Below are 22,800 nucleotides of genomic sequence, written 5' to 3'. Positions count from 1 at the left end.
GCTCTGGGTAAGCTAAAGTTGACATTTCTCGTATCACTTGTCCGAGTTCTTGCAGTGATTCCTTGGGTCCTTGACGCTTGAACCGTAATTCGAGCAGATAATTTTCTGCTAACTGCCCTGGTCCAAATCGTTTGTCCAGAAGCCGCACCAACTCCTTGTACTGCAAGGAAGAATCATCCCCAAGTACCTTCACTGCCTGGCCCCGAAGACTCGCCGCCAAGAACACCTTAGCTTCCGCATCTTGCCAATTATTGGCTTCTTTGCACGCCTCAAAATGTTTGAAATAGTCCCTCCAAGATGTCTTCCCGTCGGATTTCTCTGGTAGAATATTTGGCTTGGAGAGATTCCTCAGTGGCATGCAATTCTGTCTGAATTGAGGTGATTCGGAACCATGTCTGGTATCATCTTTTCGAGTGGTTGTGACAGCATCGAGGTTCACTTCTTCCGTTGCTTTACCAAGCTCTGGGAATCCTCCCTGACCGACTCGCACTCCTCCATCTACATTTACCCTTCTCCGTGAACGATTATCTGTCGTTGAAGTTGCTTTAGGCATCCATCCTGAAAGCTGAATATCAGCGAGATCGTCTGTTACCCTTTTCACCTTGTTCTGAGAATCAGGTACGGAGAATGCCGATTGCGGCAAAGAGGTTGGGGGTGTCACTTTGCCATCTGCGGCCACTCCTAGTGTCAATTGTTCAATCTGCAGTCTGAGCAAACGGTTCTGTTCTAGCAACAAATCGTTTTCCTCCTTCGACTGTTGTAGGTTGTCTTCACTTTGCTTCAACTCCGTTGTGAGAACGTCAAGCTCATCCTCAGCTGAGACTTTTCCTGTCGCCATTTTCTTCCACTTAGATTGTCGTATAGAAACTAAACTCAACTATTATTCTGTAGGCGCTGTAGAGTGATACAATAGCCGCTTGGTAGGCGCAGTGTCAAAAGGTACACCTATATGTAGGCGTCATGTAAACGCTATATACTGAAGAACCATTTAACACGCTCTATCTATCAGTATCTATGGAAGTAAAAAGCTATAGTCGTATGTACGTTATACTGTATCTAAATGACGTAGGCGCACAAGTCCTTCATTTCAAACTGAGGCACCCACATCCGAAAATCTTTAAGTGGAACTTTATGTAACGCTATGCTACTATACCTTGAAGGCGCATTAACAAATTTAGTGTCTGTATATTACAGGCGCTCTAAAGTCAGTGGCACTCTTTTTTTTTATAGCTTGCCTTGAGAGCCGTTCACATTATTTAACAATACAGTAGGCGCTTATTTCTCGACATGCCCAATATGGCTGCTCTTCATATAGAAGGCGCCCTATTTCTCTTCAACCTGCATTCTATAGGCGCCACATAACTATGCAACACACTATAGAGAGCCAGAACGAGGACTTACAAGAAGCCGTGGGGGCCTATAGCGCTCTACACAAAAGGCGCACTAAACTGAGAAGGCGTATGTAGCGCTCTACATAGGCGCTCTATATACCTCACTGGAATATACAAATATATGCGTAGCGAATATATCGTACATATACTACAGTAGTAGGCGTAACCTACTTCCACAGGCGCTCCTGCAGAAGGTGACACATGCGCTCTACTGGTAAGGCGCAATATAACCTATGCCAACACGTCACAATACTGGCAGGCGCACGTAACTAGGCGCCGTGTCATCTAGGCGCGTCTGCCAGGCGCCGTGTTGTACTCGCACTCTCCCGTTGTTAGGCGCTACTAGGCGCACTCTGTGTACATTGAGATATGGTAGGCGTCAGTGCTACTGCGGGCGACACAGGCGTCGATGTAGGCGATGTTGCCGACGTCTTTCTGACATCTTCTGCCGTAAATCGTAGACTAATATAGATAATGAGTATCTGTATACCGTTGTTGCATCCCACCGCTGCCGCCAAAATGTAACGTAACCGTAAGTATCTTCTAGATTCTCTCTCTCTGAACATTCAGTAGACAGTATCTTATATACGATGTATTCTATGTAGGCTCTACGGTCACGGCCTTTACGTTAAAAATCACGCCAACAAACCACGCCACATCATAATCGCAGAATTGATCACACTAAATCACGCGAATCATAACGAGTTCATGAAGATAAAGAACTTTATTACCGTATATGACGATCCAGTCGACACAAAGTGGGTGCCTGAAGCCGACGCCTAGCACCTAACACCTACACACGTAACCCTATGGTAACTCGTAGGTGACGATTAGTCTGCCGGAGAGAATTCAGACAGCACGTCCGTCCGCTGTAGTGAACGCTCAGCAACTCTCCCCAACTACGCGGACGCGCTCGCAGATATACCCATAGCATACTACGAGCGCTAAGCGCGTCCGCCCTTTACACATTGTCATGTACTATAATTAGTTGCCGAGCGCGCACGCCCTTCCAATACACGTACACGTAAGCTATATACACAACATACTTGTACGCAATCTACTTAATCGTCATTTCATTACAATACTTTTCATGTCTTCTTTATCCCTTTACTTTTCCTTCTTAAAACATTTTTTTTTTAATGTCAGTACCAATAATGTGAAATGAGAAAAATCCTCACCAAGCAAAGATTTATATTTCAATCAATGCATTTAGTTTGACCCTGTTTACAGTGCGAGGCTCGGCCGCGGCCGAGCCCACCTTCATTTCAGTGCAAACGCGCAAAAGGCTAAATGCGAGGCCCAAATTGGCCTCGCATTTGGCCACGCTCTGGAGGGGGCCAAATGCGCGGCTCAGCCGCGGCCGAGCCCAGCCTTTTCTCAGTGTAAACGCAAACTGGGCCAAATCCGCGGCCAATTTTAGTCTGGCTTCCAAACCCTCTACCTGTACTATTTCACTATTCAGGATATTAACCCCCTCAACGTCAAAAACTAGTATAGTTTAAGGTGGTTTTGTCCTGCAAACAATTTTTTCCTTCGGCAAAGGCCTTTGCCTGAACGGCGACTTCGTCGCCACGGAATCCAGTTGGCAAAGAGTCTGAAAACCAGACTATACCAAATTGCGTTTGTTTACAAGCAGAGCGCCACTACGACAAAATATTGAAAGGTTTCAATCAAAAGCGTGGCCGAGCCCGGCAGTGTAAACGGACAAAATTGCGGGGCTCGGCCCCGCAATTGAGGCTGGGCTTGGCCGTGGCTTGGCCGTGGCTTGGCCGCGGCTCGGCCCTGGCCCACACTGTAAACGGGGTCCAAGAAATTTATCAGACATATCGAGTCAATGGAGCATCTAGGACGTTTAACACATCATGGCATTATGTTTTCATCTTTATCCATACCTTCAATTACGTGAAATCGACTCTGTCTGAAGAAGCAGCTCTAATGTTGTCTCTCACCTTTTGTCTGTCCGTCTGTCTGTCTTGTCTTTTTGTATGTCACGATAATGTCCTTCTGTGCGTCTGTGTCTGTTCGCCCTTCCGCTGTGTGACCCCGTCCAATCGACCTCTGCGACAAACACGTACATAAACAACACCTGCGCGCTATTGACCATCTGTGTATGCCACCACGACCTCTCATCGTCACCCCCTGCACCTGCACTCTCCTTCCTCGCATTGCCAATTTGGCACTTCCTGACACCATAATAATGGTCCTCTGGTTTGGTCTTATAATTCTCTCTCTGTTGGATTTTATCAATTTTTCTTTATTTCTCGGGTATTTCTTTTTTTAAATATTCCCCTGTCTCTCATGGTAATTTGCTGACAAATTTTGCTGACAATATTTTGGCGAGTGGATTTCTAATATTTTAATTATTCAATGTGGTCCAAATTTTCAATCAATGCACATCACATTCCAAATGCATTGCTTTAACACTGGGACTGCTGGATATTAATGCAAATTCAATCATGCTTTTTGAAATGCAATTTCATCTATTTTTGTCTCTTTCTCTGTCACTTTTGCCTGCCTACTCTTTCTGTCGATTTGAATATCAATTTGCTGGCAATTTGTTTGATGTCTTTAATGGGATCTTTAATTTGTGCCATAACGGCACATATTTTGCAAATGGCTCTCTCTTCAAATGTCTCCACTGAAATATAATGGAAATGTGCATTGTCGTGGGAATAAATACCTATGTTTATACTGTATATTTGTGTGCATGTCAATGTGAATACATTTTTGCCATACAAAATGGCGACCTCTATGAATGAATGAATAAACTGATTGTACTGTATATTCGTGTGCATGTCACTGTGAATACATTTTGCCATACAATAAATGACGCCCTCTGTGAATGAATGAATAAACCAATGACTAATGCAGTGAAACGCAACAACTCAACAGCTCCCCAATGCCGGTCGGCGTCATGGCAGCGATAGGCGTAGCCGGAGGCCTCCTTCTCTTCATCATCTTCCTCTTGGCCTGCTGGTACCGGCGGCACACGAAGAACAACATGTACATCGACATCCCACCAAACATCGTGAGTATATTAGGAAGTTTTCCACAACATTTCTACTTCGACAACATAACACACTTCCTGCCCAAATAATGATTGATAGAAATGAATGTAGAGATAAATAGAATACTGGACATCTGTCTGCTGCATACGCCACATATTCAGCTAGTCTAAATTTGAGTGAATCGGGACTTCCCAACAATTTCGCGAGTGGTTAAAGTTGCGATCATGGAGTCCTGTACTGAACGGAGAATTGTATATGCATACGTCATATTCATATCGGGATCAGGGTCAATATTTTCATGTGTCTTTAATTTTTCGAATAGCATATGACTCACAAAATGTGCAAAAATAAAAACCTCACGAAATATTCGGCGTATACAATATCCTAATATCACTGTATAATCATTATTCATTATTGAACATACAGTTGCATATGAAATGTACTTACATAAGTACAGGGCCTAGTGAGTACTCACATAGGCCTACATACACACATACACTACATTTATACTTCACACATTCATACACACACACACTGCTTAACACATACATACATGAATACTTAAGTAAATATACGTGCATACAATGTATATGATTTCCATATACACCTATGTATATGCATGGATGAGGGTTTTAGCATACATACAAGTGTATATGCAATACCAAGGTCATGTCACGTTGAACCGATATGTGAAGTAGAATATATTCCTATACAAGTGCGTATAACCATTAATGATAATCTACTATTCAAACATTTCATAATGCATTCTTATTTCTCCCCTTCTCATCTTTCACAGGATTTGCACGATATCAAAAGCAGTGACTATGGCGGAGGGGTGAGTAACCTTATTTGATCACAGTTTGAATCCAAACTAGGTCATCTGCATGTTCTGGCAATTGTCCGATTAAAAAAAGACTAGAACTTGGAGAGATGACGTAGTTCAAAAGGTCTGCTCATCTAGGCTACCATCAAAATCCTCGTAGTCAATTGTGCACAGCTGTAGGCCCTACACACACAGCCGAAGAATCTCGAAATGAGTGGATACATGCTACAGATGAGCGTACACTATTTGGTGCTCATATTTTGCTGATGGGCAATTCAGTTCTGGCAGGCCTGCACTAGTCTTGGTTTTTGAACATACATTGTACAGTACCTCAGTGAGCAGTAAATAAAGATGGATTTGTGACTGCTCTGGTCCCTTTAACCCATTGAGGATGAGCTGATTTTGCTACAACACATATTGACCGATTCGGGTTCGTTGAGGGCAGCAGACATTTTACGGCACAGGGCGCAGCCATAGTGGGTGTATCAGCCGACCCCCCCTGCTCTCCCCCACCCCGGGGCAACATGTTTATCACGCACTTGTAACAAAGGTTCGCGTACTAGCAAGCATTCGCGCACTCAGTATACGAGACGCCTATTGGCTAAAGCAGTTTTTCATTCTGCGTGCGTGCTAATGTGGGGAGAGGGGTGGGGGAGTGCGGAGGGGGGGTCGGCTGATACACCCACTATGGCTGCGCCCTTGCCAAAAATACACATAGCGCGTCACAGAATCGGTCAATATTTCCCATAGTCACTTGCCCTAGTATACTTGGGACTCGTCCTCCGTGGGTTAAGATACTGCAAAGTTTAGCTATGTTTTGTATGTTCATATTATGTTGTCTGCCAGTGTGTAAAGCTACCAAAAGAGGAATTTAATCAGTAATGTTCATTTTGGTCTCAATCTCAAAATTGTTTGCAATGTTAATAGAGATGATACATTGTATATTTGACTGCATGATAGCATAGTGCTGTGTCTCGGCAAAAGATATTCCACTTGTTTTAAAGAAATTTAAAAAAATAAAAAAAATTATTTTCATATCTATATCACAAAATTGTGTAGGATTTATGGAGGTGTTCACATGAGATACTGAATACTACACAAACAGAGAGTCGCCAAATTTTTGATATGCAAGCTTAGTTCTTTTTGTTGGTCATTGCCAATGGGAACCCCCCACTGAATCGGTAGCTATTACAAATTCAAAGGGAATTTCAGAATGTCACCAGAAATGGGCTAAATCTCTATATTGTTTTCTTCTTCTTTTTCTTCATTTCCTGAACCTCCCCACAGCCCCTGACCCCGAGCAACGTGACACCGAACCAGGCACAGCTGAAGATCATCAAGGACACGGAGCTGAAGCTGGGGCCCGTGCTGGGCTCGGGGGCCTTCGGCACCGTGTACAAGGGGCTCTGGATCCCGGAGGGCGAGAAGATCAGGATACCGGTAGCCATCAAGGCCCTGCGTGAGGTGTCCTCCAGTGCTGCAGAGGAGCTCCTGGAAGTAAGTTTGAGTTAGGGGTGGGGGAGGGGGAGGAGGGTGTCAGATGGACAGGGACGTTCCCTGTTTGAGAACCAGAGGGGTGTTTGTGCTGCACAGAGCTTGTGGAGTCCATAATAACCCTGCATGCTCCCAAACTGACAGAGACTCCAACTCTCCTGTTTTCGACGGGAGATCTCCCGCCGAAAACCCATTTTTGCAAAATCTCCCGTTCTCCCGTTCGAGATTTAATTTCTCCCTCCCTGGCTCAATGTCTCCCGTTGGAAAGGATTTCTTACTTATTGCTATCGTATGTTGCAAAAATAAGCCTTAGATAGCACCAGAGAGCATCTATAACCCTAGGAACTTCGCGCTTCGCACACATTAACTTGGAGTCTCCCATTTGCTAGGGGTTTCTGGCGGGAGAATCTCCAGATCAGAAGGTGCTTTGGGTTGGAGTCTCTGAACTGATGATAAAGTAAATCCAGCAAAGGAAGCACAAAATGCTTTCATCATTGAACTTGCGTCAACTTCTTTATGTTTGCCCTGTGTATGTGTGCTCTATGAATTATACAAATTGTGGCATAGATTCTGTATATAATTTTTTAGTGTCAAACAGTAGTCGTTTTATATAATACCCACACATAAAGATAAACGAGAAACAGCAAACAGAGAAATTATAGAAACTCATACAGCATTAACCCTGCAGGCCTTGTCCTGTTTTCATGGGATTTGTGAGAATCGAGGAAAACAGGAATTTTAGCTGTCTCTTCTGAATTAATCTTAATGGGTACTTCTTCCACCTCTGTTTTCCTCATCACTCATTGTCTGTGCACCTTGTGGAAAACAGAAACATTTGTGGCATTAAACTTCTTCGAATTGGAGCTGGTGTCCTTTTAGAAACATTAAACTTTCACAAATTGCCGCTGGCATTCATTGCATTGTGTAAACAAAACCATTCGTAGCCATTTTGCTTTGGCAAATCTTGGCTCCTAGTGAAATTTGCGAAAGTTTCAAGCATGCAAAAATTTCTGGTTGTATGGTATCTTAATCATTTCCTGCCTCTCCGTCCGTCCGTTTTCCGCAGGAGGCGAAGGTGATGGCGTCGGTGGACCACCCGTGCCTGCTGCGTCTGCTCTGTGTCTGCATCGCCCAGAACATGACCCTCATCACGCAGCTCATGCCGCTGGGGGCGCTGCTGGACTACGTCCGCCAGCACAAGGAGCAGATTGGCTCCCACCACCTCCTCAACTGGAGCCACCAGATTGCCAAGGTCAGTGGTGGTTTGGTCAGTCTGTCTGTCTGTCTGTCTGTCTGTTTACTTTGATTGTATTGTTCATTAGACTGATCCAGTAACCCGTCTCGGGTAAATGTGTACAAGTTTCAGATGGTTCACTGTGTAGAAATGTGAGTGCCTAGGGCAGTTAGCTATCAACTCATTGTTAGGGAATGAATGAATGACATGAAATGAATGAATGAATGAATGAATGAATGAATGAATGAATGAATGAATGAATGAATGAATGAATGAATGAATGAATGAATGAATGAATGAATGAATGAATGAATGAATGAATGAATGAATGAATGAATGAATGAATGAATGAATGAATGAATGAGTGAGTGAGTGAATGAGTGGATGGATGGATGAATGGATGAATGGATGAATGAATGAATGAATGAATGAGTGGATGGATGGATGAATAGATGAATGAATGAATGAATGAGTGGATGGATGGATGAATGGATGAATGAATGAATGAATGAATGAATGGATGAATGAATGATTGAATGAATGAATGAATGAATGAATGGATGGAAGTGAAATGAAATGAGTGATTAAACATGAAATGATATGGAGTGAATTGTTGTATTCCCTTTGGAATATTTAAAAGAGACCCCTATGAGTAATTGCAGCATTAGTTTGAGCCTTGACAAATGCCATTTAATGCAGTATGACAAGAATACTGTGAACATAAAACTTTTAGCCCCTAAATTTCTTTATGTATCATGATATGTAGGTCAATTTGTAAAATAGCTCTGTCAATCTATTTTTGTCTTTCTGTGTATAAATGTGCATACATAAACACATAAGTTATGTATATGTGACCCGCTACAACAAAAGAATCCTAAAGTCGCTGACGGCTGAGCCGAGAAAAATCGAGTTTGAAGTCACATCATCAGAATTGGTCAGAACAAACAGATTTCTGTTTTTGGCATAATCTTGTAGTCTAATGTTTTGTCTATCATCTGCCAAAATTTTGAAGCTAAATGATCAAGGGAAAGGCAAGAAATCAGCATTTTTCTGGGCCATGATTTTCCGACTTTCAACGTAACAGAAACGTGTCCGAAGATTTGGATTTAGTGCCGCAGCAAGACTCCGCCCCTAGCAACGAGGAAGTGATCTTATTGGTCAGTGCGTAGCATCCTGATTACTGATTGGCCATGCGTAGACCGCTGGCGCTAAGCTTGAATGAACATCCCGGAGGTCGCTAGGAGCATGCCTTCTATTGTCAAGCGGTGAAAACTCTCACGTCTCCCCTTGATCATGACAGCGTTGGAAGGGAAACTTTGAAGACGTTTTTCTCGAAACTCTAATTTCTTCAACCACTTGACATGCACTAATAAAATCATCGATATCTCCGCAACCGAGTACTTTCATGAGTCGTGCTATACATGAAATTAAAGAAGAAGAGTTAGGGAGTAATGTCATGCCATTCTTCGAAAATTATCCTCCCCCGACTTTCGGATCCTTTTGTTGTAGCGGGTCACATATGTGTGTGTCTATCTGTCTTTTTGCTTGTCAGTCTGTATGTACAATGTATATCCTACCAATCAATCTTGTTGATGTAGCCAATCTGTCTACTTTATGTAAAAGCCAGAAACATATGAAACTTTCATTAATTGGAGCCCACAATCTTTTTTGCGGCATGAAACTTTTGCAGATTGCCGCTGGTATTCGATGCATTGTGTGGACAAACATGACCACGTGCGTTATACTTTGAGATCTTGGCTCCTCACAAAATTTCCAAAAGTTTCTTGCATTAAGAAAGGTGGATCTGGTTCTACAGTTTCCATTTGTTGTAACATATTCTCAGTTTTATATATTTCTGTCAAAATACCTCCCTGGTTTGAAATTAAGTGTCTATATCTTAATCCATCCATCCATCCGGGCCTGTCTATCACTTTGAATCCATTTTTAAAACTCTTCTATGCCCTCCTGCCATCAGGGTATGGTCTACCTGGAAGAGAAGCATCTGATCCATCGGGATCTAGCCGCCAGGAACGTTCTGGTCCAGAGCCCCGCCCAGGTCAAGATCACCGACTTCGGCCTGGCCAAGTTCTTGGACATCGACGAGAACGAGTACAAAGCGCAGGGAGGAAAAGTGAGTGCCAGAGGAGGGGAGGTGGGGTAGGGTGGTGATGGTGGGGGGGGGGGGGAGGTATTTAATTGGAGTGGGCGTGATGAAGAAAGCAAAGGGGACTGGTAGAATTGAGTGTCGCTGACATTGACTGACTCTAAAGAGTGCACAGCCCCTTAGAAGGAAAATGAGTCATATATGGCAGGGATAGTAAAGGATGATAGCAGAGATACCAGCTGTTCCTTTTTGGTTACATTCTCTTGTGTAATTTTTTTTTTTGCAAACATTCTGCAGGTTTTGTGGAGAATACTGTTTTCCCAAAATGGTATTGCTACACATGTCTCATGCAAGAAAGGCAAAAATGACTGTTTTTTCCTCTGAAGATAAACCTTTTCACCCCCAAGAATACTACAATGTTGTTCACAAAGTTGGCTTCCCTGTGACTGGTGCAAATTTATTTGCATACCAATAATATGTATTTGTGTGTGTGTGTGTGTGTGAGAGAGAGTGACTTTGTGTTAATTTACACGTGTTTCAGGCATGCTTACAAGTACTCACATAGTGAAATGGTGCTATCAGAAAATGAAGAGAAGAGGAAACTCAGATGTTTTTATAATCATAGTGTGTAGGGGATGACGACCTTCCTGGTGTACGTAATCCTTTTCCACACCTCACTCGGATCTCAACAATGACGATTTCGAGACCTGCTTACTCATTGTTTATGTCCGCTCTCGCGACAAGAGTGACGTTGCGCAGAGTTGGCAGGAAACAAAACTCCCGCCACTCCTCCCGAGGCTCTCTTTAAGGGAAAGCGTGGAAGTTATTTTTACCTGGAATCCTTCCTGTTCTTTTTTTTTTTTCTTAACGTTCAAATGAAATTCTACCCTGTTTTCTCAACCGTACTTCTTGAGTCTATATCGAGTGCAGCGCACGCATTCCTTGGAGGACGTTGACCTCTTGAATGACATGCTTTCAATGCAGTATTCAGCAGGATATTGGAGGTGCAGTAAAGACTGAAGTAAAGGGGAATGGGATGCATTGTCCATTTATGGCTAAATTTGCAGATATAATCCATGTGTAAGATGAGCTATTGTACATTGCTCTTATATGAGACACCACATACTGTATCACCCGTGGACGGAATATGATGCACGCTGAAACTGCGTGCAAATGATTTTCAGCCAAAAGTAGCGAGTACCATAATATATATATATAAAAAAAAAAAGGTACCATAGTCCAGTAGTAGATGGAATTTGACATACACTGAAACTGCCTGCAAAATGATTCTTCCATGTTCTCAGGTCAGTGTGTCAGTGGTTTTTTGGTTGTATTATTTTTTTGTCTTCCCCTCGATTGGTATTTGTATCTCGTATGTTCTCATTCTGCGACACAGATGCCCATTAAGTGGCTGGCACTTGAGTGCATCCAGTTCAGGAGATTCTCGCACAAAAGCGACGTCTGGAGCTTCGGTAAGTAGCCGTACCATTTTCATACTTTCACTTTCGCAACTCTCGATAACGCCAGTTTCTATTGCATTGTGGTCACCAAAAAAAAAAAGCGTAATTATTTTGATATGTGATATCTGACATTCACAGTTGTCAAGGGTATAGAAAAGTGAGAAGACTGTTGCTATATATATATGCATACGTGTATATATTCAGAGATAACCTAAAACCTTGGTTTTATATTTCAGACAAAAATATGTTTTGTGCACACATTTATAGACATAGATTGCAAATGTAAATAAACACATTTGTAAAGGCAGTATATACAAGGAAGATTTTCTTTTCGGGAAGGTTATTATAGTGGGCGGATCACATGTGATCGTTTTCACTTGTGTGATATCAGATATCGTCATCATAGGTTGTCTGTTATGTTCATGAGCAGGCTTTGACATTTAATAGTGAAGCAGTGCTCATCAGTATCTTTGGTTATGGATATCATGGTATCTTGTTTAAAACTTGAATAGTGTATTATCTCCAAGGAGGTTAGAAGATGGCTGTACCTGGTTTACAAATTGAAGGGGTCGGTGCAATATAGTGCTAACCCACACTTCTGTCAAAATTGAGTTACATGCATTTTCATAATCCTTATCCTTCACTCTAACCTCCGTGAAAATATCATATTTGAATTCAACCAATAAGATGGTAAAAAAATGTTTTATCAATGTACAATGTATGGACTTTCCAAACATTCAACAGCGATTATCTCAAAATGAACATTGTGTGGGTTAGCACTATATTGCACGGACCCCTTCAATTCTTAATTCATTATTTACTTCTTTATTTCTTTTTTAATGTAAAGTCATCCCTACAGATTTTAACCCGTTGAGGACGAGTCCCGAGTATACTCGGGCAGGTGTCTATGGGAAATGCGTGTTGTAGCAAAATCAAACCGTCCTCAACGGGTTAAGACAGTTTACTTCCAATGATCACATAAAATTCCCCTCTGTAACTGGTGCAGATTCACAAAAGTGGTTCAATATTGTTGGAATGATTTCATGCAAAGTCCCTGAAGCACTTGTGCTCATATCCATATCTTGTTTTATACATGATTCATCGATTGAATAGAAATATTGATACAGAAAACATGGTGAAGAAAATCTATATTTAGTCCATTGTTGAAACGTTCAGTCTTCACGTAAGACACATACACCATAGATAGATTCTTATCAAATAGATGAATGTGTAATTGAAAGCACGCTCTTATGCAGTGACAGTTTTGCTCTGTTCTGTTGTTTTTATCGAATGGCCTTTCAATCATAATGATTTCTCCTTGGAATGAATTCTTAATTCAGCATTAATTTTATTATTTTTTTTTTTGTGTGTTGCATCACAAGCCCTCACAAGATTTTTCTCATAAATGCATTCAGGTTGATTAAAAAAAGACAAAATGAAGGGTTTGCATGGAAGCCAGATTAACTCCATTTGTGTTGATATGAGATTTTTTAAATTAAACTTGCTAAGAAACAAAGAAAATAATATAATAATCATATTCGATATATTGTGTCATAATTACTTCAAGAATATTTCTTGCTCTGTTAAAGTGATGTATCATTGCAAAGGTTTTATTTTGCTTTCTGATGATGAACTTACTCTAAAATGTTTGAAAATGATGCATTCTGTAAGGCAAGATATTTTTGTCATTATTAATGATGGCATGAAATTTTCGCAAATTGGAGACAACACCCTTTTTCACGGCATGAAATTTTCACGACATGTCACTTGCATTCACATGTAGTGTAGACAGGAACTTTTGTGTGCATTTCAATTTTGTGAATCTTGGCTCTCACAAATTTTGAAAAATTAAAATGTAAGCAAATACTCCTTGTTTTACAGTATAACCCATTTTGCGACTAAACTCTTCAAATTATTTACGTCCTTGTGATGGGGTGTATGCCATCAATTTTTGTGTGACATGTCTTTTTCTAACCTTTGACCCGATCAGGTGTGACCCTGTGGGAGTTGATGACCTTTGGTGGGAAGCCTTACGAGGGGGTCAAGGCCCGCGAGGTTCCCGACCTCCTGGAAAGAGGCGAGAGATTACCGCAGCCGCCAATTTGCACCATCGATATATACATGCTGATGGTCAAGTGTAAGTCCAAGTCTCTTCATAGACTTGTCAAAGAGCATGGCAAACATATCACAGTATTTTATAGATATGAATTAAATGATGAGTTTGTGAGTACATGTATTAATTTGATAAGGTATTCATCTATTTAAATTTTGAATTATTGGTGTACTGATATTCATTCATTGATTTATTCCTTCATTTGATTATGTATTTATTTGGAAATTCATCTAAATGATTATGATATGTTAATTCACAATGAAAGTATTCATGTGAAAGTGTGGGTTAGATTCTGCGTTGTATGAGGAATAAAAGAAAGAGAACTGTATATCTTATTTCTGTCATATAAATAGGTGATGTGTTCAATCGTGGACATACATTGTAAAGGCACGGGTATACTTGCATTAGGCTGAAAGAATAGTGCACAGCAGATGTTACAGGCTATATATATATCTTGTTTAGCTACCACTTCCTCCATCTATTGTATGTTCTCATACTCTGCATTCCAAAGAACAACATGGCTCTTAGTGAATACCGTGAAATACATCACATGTGGCAATGTATTTGCCTCCCTCTCCCCTTTCCTGGTTTGTCCCAGTGGAAGAACAAGCCAGAGGGTCAAAGGTCAGAAAGGGTCACTGTCAATATCTCTGATGTTACAGGCTATATATATATCTTGTTTAGCTACCACTTCCTCCATCTATTGTATGTTCTCATACTCTGCATTCCAAAGAACAACATGGCTCTTAGTGAATACCGTGAAATACATCACATGTGGCAATGTATTTGCCTCCCTCTCCCCTTTCCTGGTTTGTCCCAGTGGAAGAACAAGCCAGAGGGTCAAAGGTCAGAAAGGGTCACTGTCAATATCTCTGTCTCCTATCCCTCTCCCCCCCCCCCCCCCCCCCCCCCAGGCTGGCTGATTGACGAGGACAGCAGACCGACCTTCAAGCAGATGCAGGATGAGTTAGAAAGGATGACCAAAGACCCCCAGAGATATCTTGTCATTCAGGTAATTCCTTCATAATTCAGTGATACCTTTTACTTTTGATAGGATTATATCTTTCTCTATCTCTCTCTTTCTACACCTGCCTCTCTGTGTTTCTGGCTCTGACATAACTTTCATCTTTTCTTGTCTGTCTTTTGTGTTCATCCCATACTTTATTTTGGGCCACTACATTTCTTTTTTGGGCAAAAAAAAATATAGATTTACAGATTTTAGTGACCAGAATGGGTCACTAGAGAAAAATGTTAGTATCAAGCCCTGCTATAGGTAATGGTAAAAAAAAATTACATCTTTCTCTCTTTCTGTATTCAGAATGACGGCATCAATGCCCTCCCCAGCCCCACCCCGTCAGACTTCTACAAGTCTCTCATGGCAGACACTGACCTCGGGGCCGACCCAGACCTCCTGATGGATGCCGAGGACTACCTGCAGCCGATGAGCCTCACCGCCCACAACCTGACCTATGAGAGTCAACAGGGCTTCTTCCCACCTGTGAGTTTTAAGTGTGTGTGGGTGGGCGTGGTCAGACTTGAACTCTCTGCCAAGCCACCACTTCTTTTCTGACCTTTAGTAAGAAGGGGGAGGGGGCAGAAAGAGATCTGACCTCGTGAACTCGTGACCTCTGCCACCACAAAATGTGTAAGTCAGAGGTCAGGTCAAGTTATGTGTGTGGTGACACCAGAAATATCTTCCTGGTGTCACTACCACAAATATGGCCATGGGGTAGAAACTGAGCTTGTGACCTTGAGTTGAACCCGGGACCTCATGACCTCCTGACCTTTGCTGCCACAAAATGTTTAGGTCATAGGTCAGGTCAATTTGTGTGTATGGTGACACCAGAAATATCTTTTGGTGTCACTGCCACACAAATATGGCCATAGGGTAGAAACTGAGCTTGTGACCTTGAGTTGACCTCAGGACCTCTTGACCTCCTGACCTCTACCACCACAAAATGTGTAGCTCAGAGGTCAGGTCAATTTGCGTGTGAGGTGACACTGAAAATCTCTTCTGGGCATATCACTGCCACAAAATTTAGCCTAAGGGGGAGAACAAAAGCTTGGTATGACCTCTTGACCTCTGCCATAAACAGTGGAGTGGGTCAGAGTTCGAGTCCGTTCATGGGCGTGGTCGCGCAAGACCACCTTCCACCTTACACCACCACAGTTCTGGCAGTCATTCAGTTAGTGAACAAAGAGGCATTGTATCTCTCAATTTAATTCAATTACATTACATATACTTCCTTGATTTTATAATAGAATACTCCTGTGCTACTCTTGTGCACCCTTTTTTGCATATGATGCATCACGCGTTACCCCGGGGTACCGTAGTACCCCGGGTAACCGCGTTGTGTAGCGCCACCTCACGTCCACTCGAGGACAGCCAGAGAAAAATGCATGCACTGTGTGTGCGTGTACATAGTCATTCCCATGATATGCCACTGCATGTTATACTATGCGTGCATGGAAGCTGCGATACCACTAGCGTGTGCTTTAGTGCAGTGCAGTGCAGTAGCTAGCGCGCGCTAGCTCCAGCACCAAAATAATTTCCTCTTTTTGGCACCCAGGGTACAACCTTTTAAAAAAAATAAATAATTCAACAAAATGGCTGATTTTTGTTTGGTACCCCGGGATACCATTTATGTCATCATATGACATAGAGTAACAGAGAAGTTGTTGTCTATCGTCTACTCTTAATCCACTTCACACTACAGACAAATGTTACGCTGTGACAGTGTATTATGGTTTGATGAAGTCTGGATAAAGTAACAATGTCCTTGACCTTGACACATTACATTAATATTTTTGCCTGTTCCCCAAACAGAACGGTTCCACACCAAAGTCTCCCACTGAGAAGCCGGGGATGCCATCGAGAAAAGACAGCAGCCTCCTGCGGTACTGCCAGGACCCAACAGTCCGGGCAAACTTTGACAGACAGAGCAGCGCTCAGGGTGAGTTGTTGTAGAGGCTCAAGTCCTCAGAGATTTGTGTTTGAGATCGGTGGAAGGGGGATTGGGGCTGGAAGGCCCCCTTCTAAATTTCATACACTCCCTCACAGAGGATATATATATATATATATATATTTTTTTTTTTGCATGTCAATTTCATGACTTTTTACTCTGACGTTTCATGCACATTTTGATGCCTCATTCGTGTAAGTCAGACTCATGGATGTGGTGTCAGATTACAATTACTGATGACATGCAATTCAAGCGAAATAATCAAAACTTTCTAGCTTGTGACAAGATCAAACTTACTGCAAGCAGTCAACGCCGTTTCTTATTACCATTACAATATTATTAATGTTTATGTTTTCAATACAGTTTCTGGGTGGTAAAACAATGAAATACACAAGAATAAAAACAAAGAAATACAAAAGGGTAAAATGCAACACTTTTTTTTTCGCTACAAATTTCTTCACAAGAAGTCAGCTCATTATTCACACGACCCAAGTGATTAGTATATTTAAATTGCTTTGTGTTCATACTTGAAGTCAGTCTTGAGTAGTCAATCAAAGGCCACTCAAATGTATTATTCAGAACCTCAATAAGAACAGTCCAGCACAGTAAATGCTTCACATTGTTCTTTCTATTCATTCCAGAGGCTTTTTTTTCTCTCTCTGTATTGTATTTCTGTCTCTAAATATAAAACTATTGTTACATCATCACCTCAGTCAAAGCCAGCATTCAGTTGATTTGCAGGCCATTTAACATGAATGATTTTAAAAGAAGAGAAGATACCAGTAAAGTGAATAACAAAAGGACCACACCCAAAAAATCACCAATTTCCATTTTCCTCTAGAGAAAAATTTCCCTCAGAATTGGTCATGGTATCTGATGAGAGAAATACATTTTTTAATGTCCTCATTGGTAGCTTTGTTCTGTCGGTGCTCAAATATTTGAAAACGAGAAAAAAAATGGTGAATTTCTGTGTACGAATCAAATGTAGAACTACTCAGTAACTACATCTTAGTTGCCAGTTTGTCTTAACTCTCTAGATTTTAACAGTTCATAACTTTCTTTGTGTGTTTGAATTTTTTCCAAAAATTTTTCACTGATCTACTTCTCTCATTTTTTCTGTTCTCACACGAAACAACAAAATGATAGTAGACCTTCCCTTAAATCTTTGTGTGCCCAAGGATTTAAATGTAAATTGCCATTTTGTTTCCATCAGCATTTGGTTAAATCATCCAAATTTGATCAAATAATAGGTTAGCCTGCAAACTTTGGTGTAACAACGTGCCTCAGTTCAACTGGAAGGTCATACTTAAGCAATAGTGATCCGGGGGATTGGGTAATCTCTATTCACTGACAGTAAGTGCCCAGACATATGTCCCAATCGGCAATGAAAGTACTGTTGTGGACGTGAGAATTGGCAAACAAAGCACATTAAGGGTTTATGTTTCGCAAGCGTGAGTCACAGCAATTACGTCCATTTGAGGTAAAATCATCTCAAGTGTCTTCCAGATCCCCTCGCAGTTTTGATTGCCATCGGAGCATACAAAACTGAAAAGTGTGACAAACTCTGTATCATTTTGTTTGTCTTTTTAGTCGGTATTGTGAGCCAGGTTTTCATTTCTCATTGAATCCACTCAAAAAAAGACTGCATCCAAAGATCAAAAGTGAATGTCACTTTCGAGGAAACACTTTCTCATGTTTTTCGTTGTCGTGGGGAATTTCCAGTGGTGTTTGTGTAAGTGTTTCGGCCTCAATCAGTAGGAGGTCGCTTTGAAAACCTTTGTTCGAAAGAAATTGAAAGTAATGCAACATCGTTAATTGGAACATTACATTGTCAAACCTTGGTTACCAGTGGCATTTAATGTTACATTTTTAATCAGGAGTCTTTTTTGTTCTTGCTTTTTTTTATTCTGTTTTTTTGTTTTTTGCATTTCTGAATAGAAGAATTTCAAGAACCAACATGAGTGTCTTGCAGGACTTTTGAAAGCATACAGTACTAGAGTATGTTCATGAGAGTTCACAGTTAGAAACCAGTTTTATGCTGTGAAATGGTGTTGTGTTTTCGCGTACAAAGACTGGAAAATTTCAGCAATAACTGAAGGTAGATTTTACCATGTACATAAAGGATCCCTCTCCCACCCACCCCCCCCCCCCCCAAAAAAAAAAAAAAAAATGAATACATGATTAAAAGTATGGCAAAAGCAACAAAAAAAAAGCAAATGAAGCAAAGGGGGAAAAAATCACCTTCAAATTAGTCATTCACAAAGAATGGTGACAGAGAGGGAGAGAGAGAGAAACAAATCTTTTCATTCATTTTTTTTTTTTTAACAGAATGTATGTTTTCATGGCTTAGCCTCGATCACATATGCAACTTCCATAGGGGCTCCTATCTTTGTCTCAGAAATTCTCCCTATGGAAAGGGGGAAGAGTGCATGTAAGTGTGATCCACACACAGTGTCCATCCCTAGGATTATGTTAATACCCTCCCCCCTCTCCCCTCTTTACCCCTCCCCCTTTGCCCCTTCCCCTTCCCATTTCTACCCTCCCTCCCCCTCAGTGTTGAAGGGTGTGTACAGTTCTGGTTGAGGTGAGGATTCAGCTTTTAACGTTTTGCGAGATATTCAGAAATCACTCCATGAGATGTCAAAGAGCATGCAATTCTAAGGAGTATCAAAAGTTTATTTGATGAAAATCGGTTTTGAAATGGCTGAGATATCCAAAAATAATGTGAAACAAAGATATCCTAATAAAAGGCATGGCCTGTCGCCTTTTATTATTATCACTTTTTTGGATATCTCAGCCATTTGAAAACCAATTTTCATCAAATAAATGTTGAATCCTTCTTAAAATTGCATGCTCTTTCATATTTCATAAGAGGTTTCTCATTATCTCACTTAGGAATGTTCAAAACATGAATCCCCACCTCAACCAGTACTGTACAGTCCCTTTAAACTAGAAGTGGTCCTCCCTCTTCAAAATGAAAGTGATTGAGACTGAGGGTGGAAGAGTAAAAAGTTCTCAATGTAAGTGACAAAGAGATCTGCTAGGAAGTATTGGAAACCTGGTGCTGTCTAAACAGCAACAAAGTAAAATGAATTAAGTTTACAACCTTATGATTTTAAAAAGTAATTGTCAGTTGCATCTGATATGATAGTCTTTGACAGATGTGATGTGTTCTTGCATCTGATGTCTGTTAATCATTTCCATTTGTCTGTCTGTCTGTGTTTCATATCAAATGAATGAAGACTACCTGATACCCAACGACAAATTGGAGCTTGCACCATGTCTATTAATCATTTCTGTTTGTTTGTCTGTCTTGTTTTCAGAACAAATGAATGATGACTATCTGATACCCAACAACAAATTGGAGAATGCACAGCCCCTTCTGGAGGGTGAGCTCACGTCTTGTCACACTTGTTTTTGGTGGTTGCTTAGGAGGTTTCAATGGAGATGGCAGTTTCACTTTGGCCTGCATATTAATTAGATCATGATGACTGGCCTTCATTGGTGGATGGGGTGGGACATAGCTCAATTTTCTGACCAGAGGTTTTGAAATGCTGTTAACTCTTTATGTGCCATGGTTGAAACCCCCTGTGTGCCACGTTATTCTGAGACACGAAGGTAGTCATGCTTTGAGAAAGAATTCTGTTTTTCCAATTTGTATAACTTCTACAAATTTCTGTTAAGCTGGACATAATAGTGAGCAAAGTTAAAGAGGAATGCCAAACTTTGCTTTCATATACCATGTATGACAATTTTATTTTCAATTTTTCTTTTGAATTACCGGTTGCTACATTACTGTAAAGGCATGACTTTTGCACATAAAGTAGTGACAGAAACGAAGAATGTACACGCAAATCTAGTTGGGAACACCGCTTGATAGTCAATCACCACATAGAATGCAAGTCGTATGTGAGAGGAACAAAAGCGCGAGAAACGCTTTGATTGTACCGCGGGATTAGCGATTTATCAATCGGTTTTGGCGGCTTTGTTTGTTGAGCAGAATATGCGAAGTTGGCACCCCGTAGACTGAGTCGGACATGCGAACGTGGCACATAAAGAGTTAAGGAAGGCTCTTAGTCCCTTAATTTTTGTCTCAGGATATTATAACCTCTCCCCTAAACTGCAATTCAAACTCTGAGGTCTGAACATTTCGTGTGTTCCTGATGACAAAGGTGGTCATCTGTTATAGGGACTGTACAGTAATGGTTGAGGAGAGGATTCAGCTTGTAACGTTTTGCAAGATATTTAGAAATCCTTCTATGAAATGCTAAAGAGCATACAATTCTAAGGGGAATCAAAAGTTTATTTGATGAAAGTCGGTTTTGAAATGACTGAGATATCCAAAAACAAAGAGATCCTGATAAAAGTTGTGGCCTGTCAATTTTATTAGGATCGCTTCTTTGGATATCTCAGCCATTTCAAGACCAATTTTCATCAAATAAACATTGAATCCTTCATGGAATTACAGCTCTTTCATATTTCATAAGAGGTTTCTCATTATCTCACCAAAAAAGTTATACACCTGACGTTAGGTCTCAACCAAAACTATACGATCCCTTTATGGTTTATTGGTCAGTCTAAGATCTTGAAAATGCATGCCATCACCTTCAAGTTTAGTATGAGCATAGAACTTTTTAGAGATGTGATAATAGAGTCCAGTGACTGTACATGAAAATTTGTTCTTATCTTTTAATCTCCCATTCCTTTGCTTTTGTCTCATTTCAGAAGAGCACGACTACCAGAACGATCCCAGAAGACCGGCCAACCTGGGTGACGCATACCTCCCCCTCAACGACGGAACCGGCTCCCAGCCGAGCACGCCCTCTGCGGGTGGGATGATGGACAACATGGAGTACCACGCCATCATGAGCAAAGCGGCACCAACGGCCAAGTCGCCGACGATCCACACGGGCGACCCCTGGACCCCGATGGTGGCACAGCACCCGCACCTCATGACCCGTCAGCACAGCAACTCCTCCCAGCCCCGCACCCCGACCACGCCCAACTACCCCAGCCCCAACGTCAGCTACAGCACCCCGCTGCTGAGCGACGTCTCGTTCGAGGGGCCGGTGCCGCGGACCGCGTCCCCGCCGGGGGTGGCCAATGGACAGAGTGGGGCCACGAAGGGCGCCTACCGATCCCAGCTCCCTTCCTCCAGCTCAGGAAGCCTCGGGAGGCGGTCAAACGGGGACGCTCCAGAGAACGACTATGTGAACTCTGATGTGGTCACTGACCGCGGCGAGTCGACAGTGTGACGCTCGCGAAAAAGAAACTCCATGCAACTCTGCAAGCAGTGACTGACTTCTGTATCTTTTTTCCTCCTCTTTTTTCAAGATGGGACCTTTTATTGGGATGAATAATCAACACAGCAAAGAGCAGGAAAAATCTTATGGCATAGTACTTATGTGGATGCATACGCAAATCCCATCCCATATATTCATCTTATGCCCAGTGCAGCTGGAAATGGGCAAAAGAGGCATGTTGCAGCATTCTTGGAGAGATTGTTTGTCTGCAACGAAATGCTACGCGAAAATTGCCGACGTTCTTCCTGAGGAGATGCTGTTGCATATAACTCTGTGTCAATAAGGGGACAAAGTAACAGAGGGTTCATTTGAAGGTGTGAAGAGAACTAGCGACTTTTTTACACCTCACAGGAATCCACAGGAACAAAGCAGGATAGAGTCTGTTGATAGCGCAGATGACATGTGACAAGAAAAAATTAGAAATTTGGGGTTCCCATCAATCTCCTCAATGAACACCTTCAGTGGACTTTGTTTGCATGATGTTTTTAAATGTTTGGTTATGAAAATGTTTGGCCTTTTATCATTTAGAGATGTCATTCCTATCGTAATAAGCCAAATCTAGATAGATGTATATGAATATGTTGATAATTGTTCCACCGTAAGATCATCTTCCAGAAATGGGCATGTTTGTGGATGTGCATGGCGGTCCAGTTCTCCGCATCCAGTCTCCTCGTTGCCTAGGAAACGCATCCTCGCCCCCCATTCAAGACATGATGATTCTATTCCATCCAAAGCTGTTAATCAAGTTGTCCTCCTGGGCTAGCAGCACCGTTGATTGACACACATGTTTCATCATTATAAAGAATAAGAAGAAAAACAGAAATCCAGTCTTCTTTTGACATATGACTCTGTAATCCAGCGTGGCTTTGCGAATTCTTCCCCCTTTTTTCCGTATTCCTCCCAAAAT

The 22,800-nt window shown here is 41.6% G+C and overlaps 1 protein-coding gene across 1 annotated transcript in view; it reads left to right on the top strand.

The window, feature by feature from the left end:
• Nucleotides 1-22,588, top strand: part of LOC140245489 (receptor tyrosine-protein kinase erbB-4-like) — a 178,432-nt gene extending 155,844 nt beyond the window's left edge. Inside the window, exons 20-31 of the mRNA XM_072325059.1 lie at nucleotides 4,284-4,419; nucleotides 5,196-5,234; nucleotides 6,510-6,719; nucleotides 7,783-7,968; nucleotides 9,926-10,081; nucleotides 11,451-11,526; nucleotides 13,505-13,651; nucleotides 14,542-14,639; nucleotides 14,946-15,125; nucleotides 16,455-16,581; nucleotides 19,914-19,979; nucleotides 21,316-22,588. Of these exons, the coding sequence (XP_072181160.1) occupies nucleotides 4,284-4,419; nucleotides 5,196-5,234; nucleotides 6,510-6,719; nucleotides 7,783-7,968; nucleotides 9,926-10,081; nucleotides 11,451-11,526; nucleotides 13,505-13,651; nucleotides 14,542-14,639; nucleotides 14,946-15,125; nucleotides 16,455-16,581; nucleotides 19,914-19,979; nucleotides 21,316-21,845 (1,951 nt within the window). The 3' untranslated portion in view covers nucleotides 21,846-22,588. The remainder of the gene's footprint in view (nucleotides 1-4,283; nucleotides 4,420-5,195; nucleotides 5,235-6,509; nucleotides 6,720-7,782; nucleotides 7,969-9,925; nucleotides 10,082-11,450; nucleotides 11,527-13,504; nucleotides 13,652-14,541; nucleotides 14,640-14,945; nucleotides 15,126-16,454; nucleotides 16,582-19,913; nucleotides 19,980-21,315) is intronic.
• The last annotated feature ends 212 nt before the right edge of the window (nucleotides 22,589-22,800 follow it).

This window comes from Diadema setosum, chromosome 22 (genome assembly GCF_964275005.1).
Source record: "Diadema setosum chromosome 22, eeDiaSeto1, whole genome shotgun sequence".
Classification (NCBI taxonomy): Eukaryota; Metazoa; Echinodermata; class Echinoidea; order Diadematoida; family Diadematidae; genus Diadema; species Diadema setosum.
Note: the sequence above shows the minus strand (reverse complement) of the source record. Positions and strands in the feature narration are given on the sequence as shown.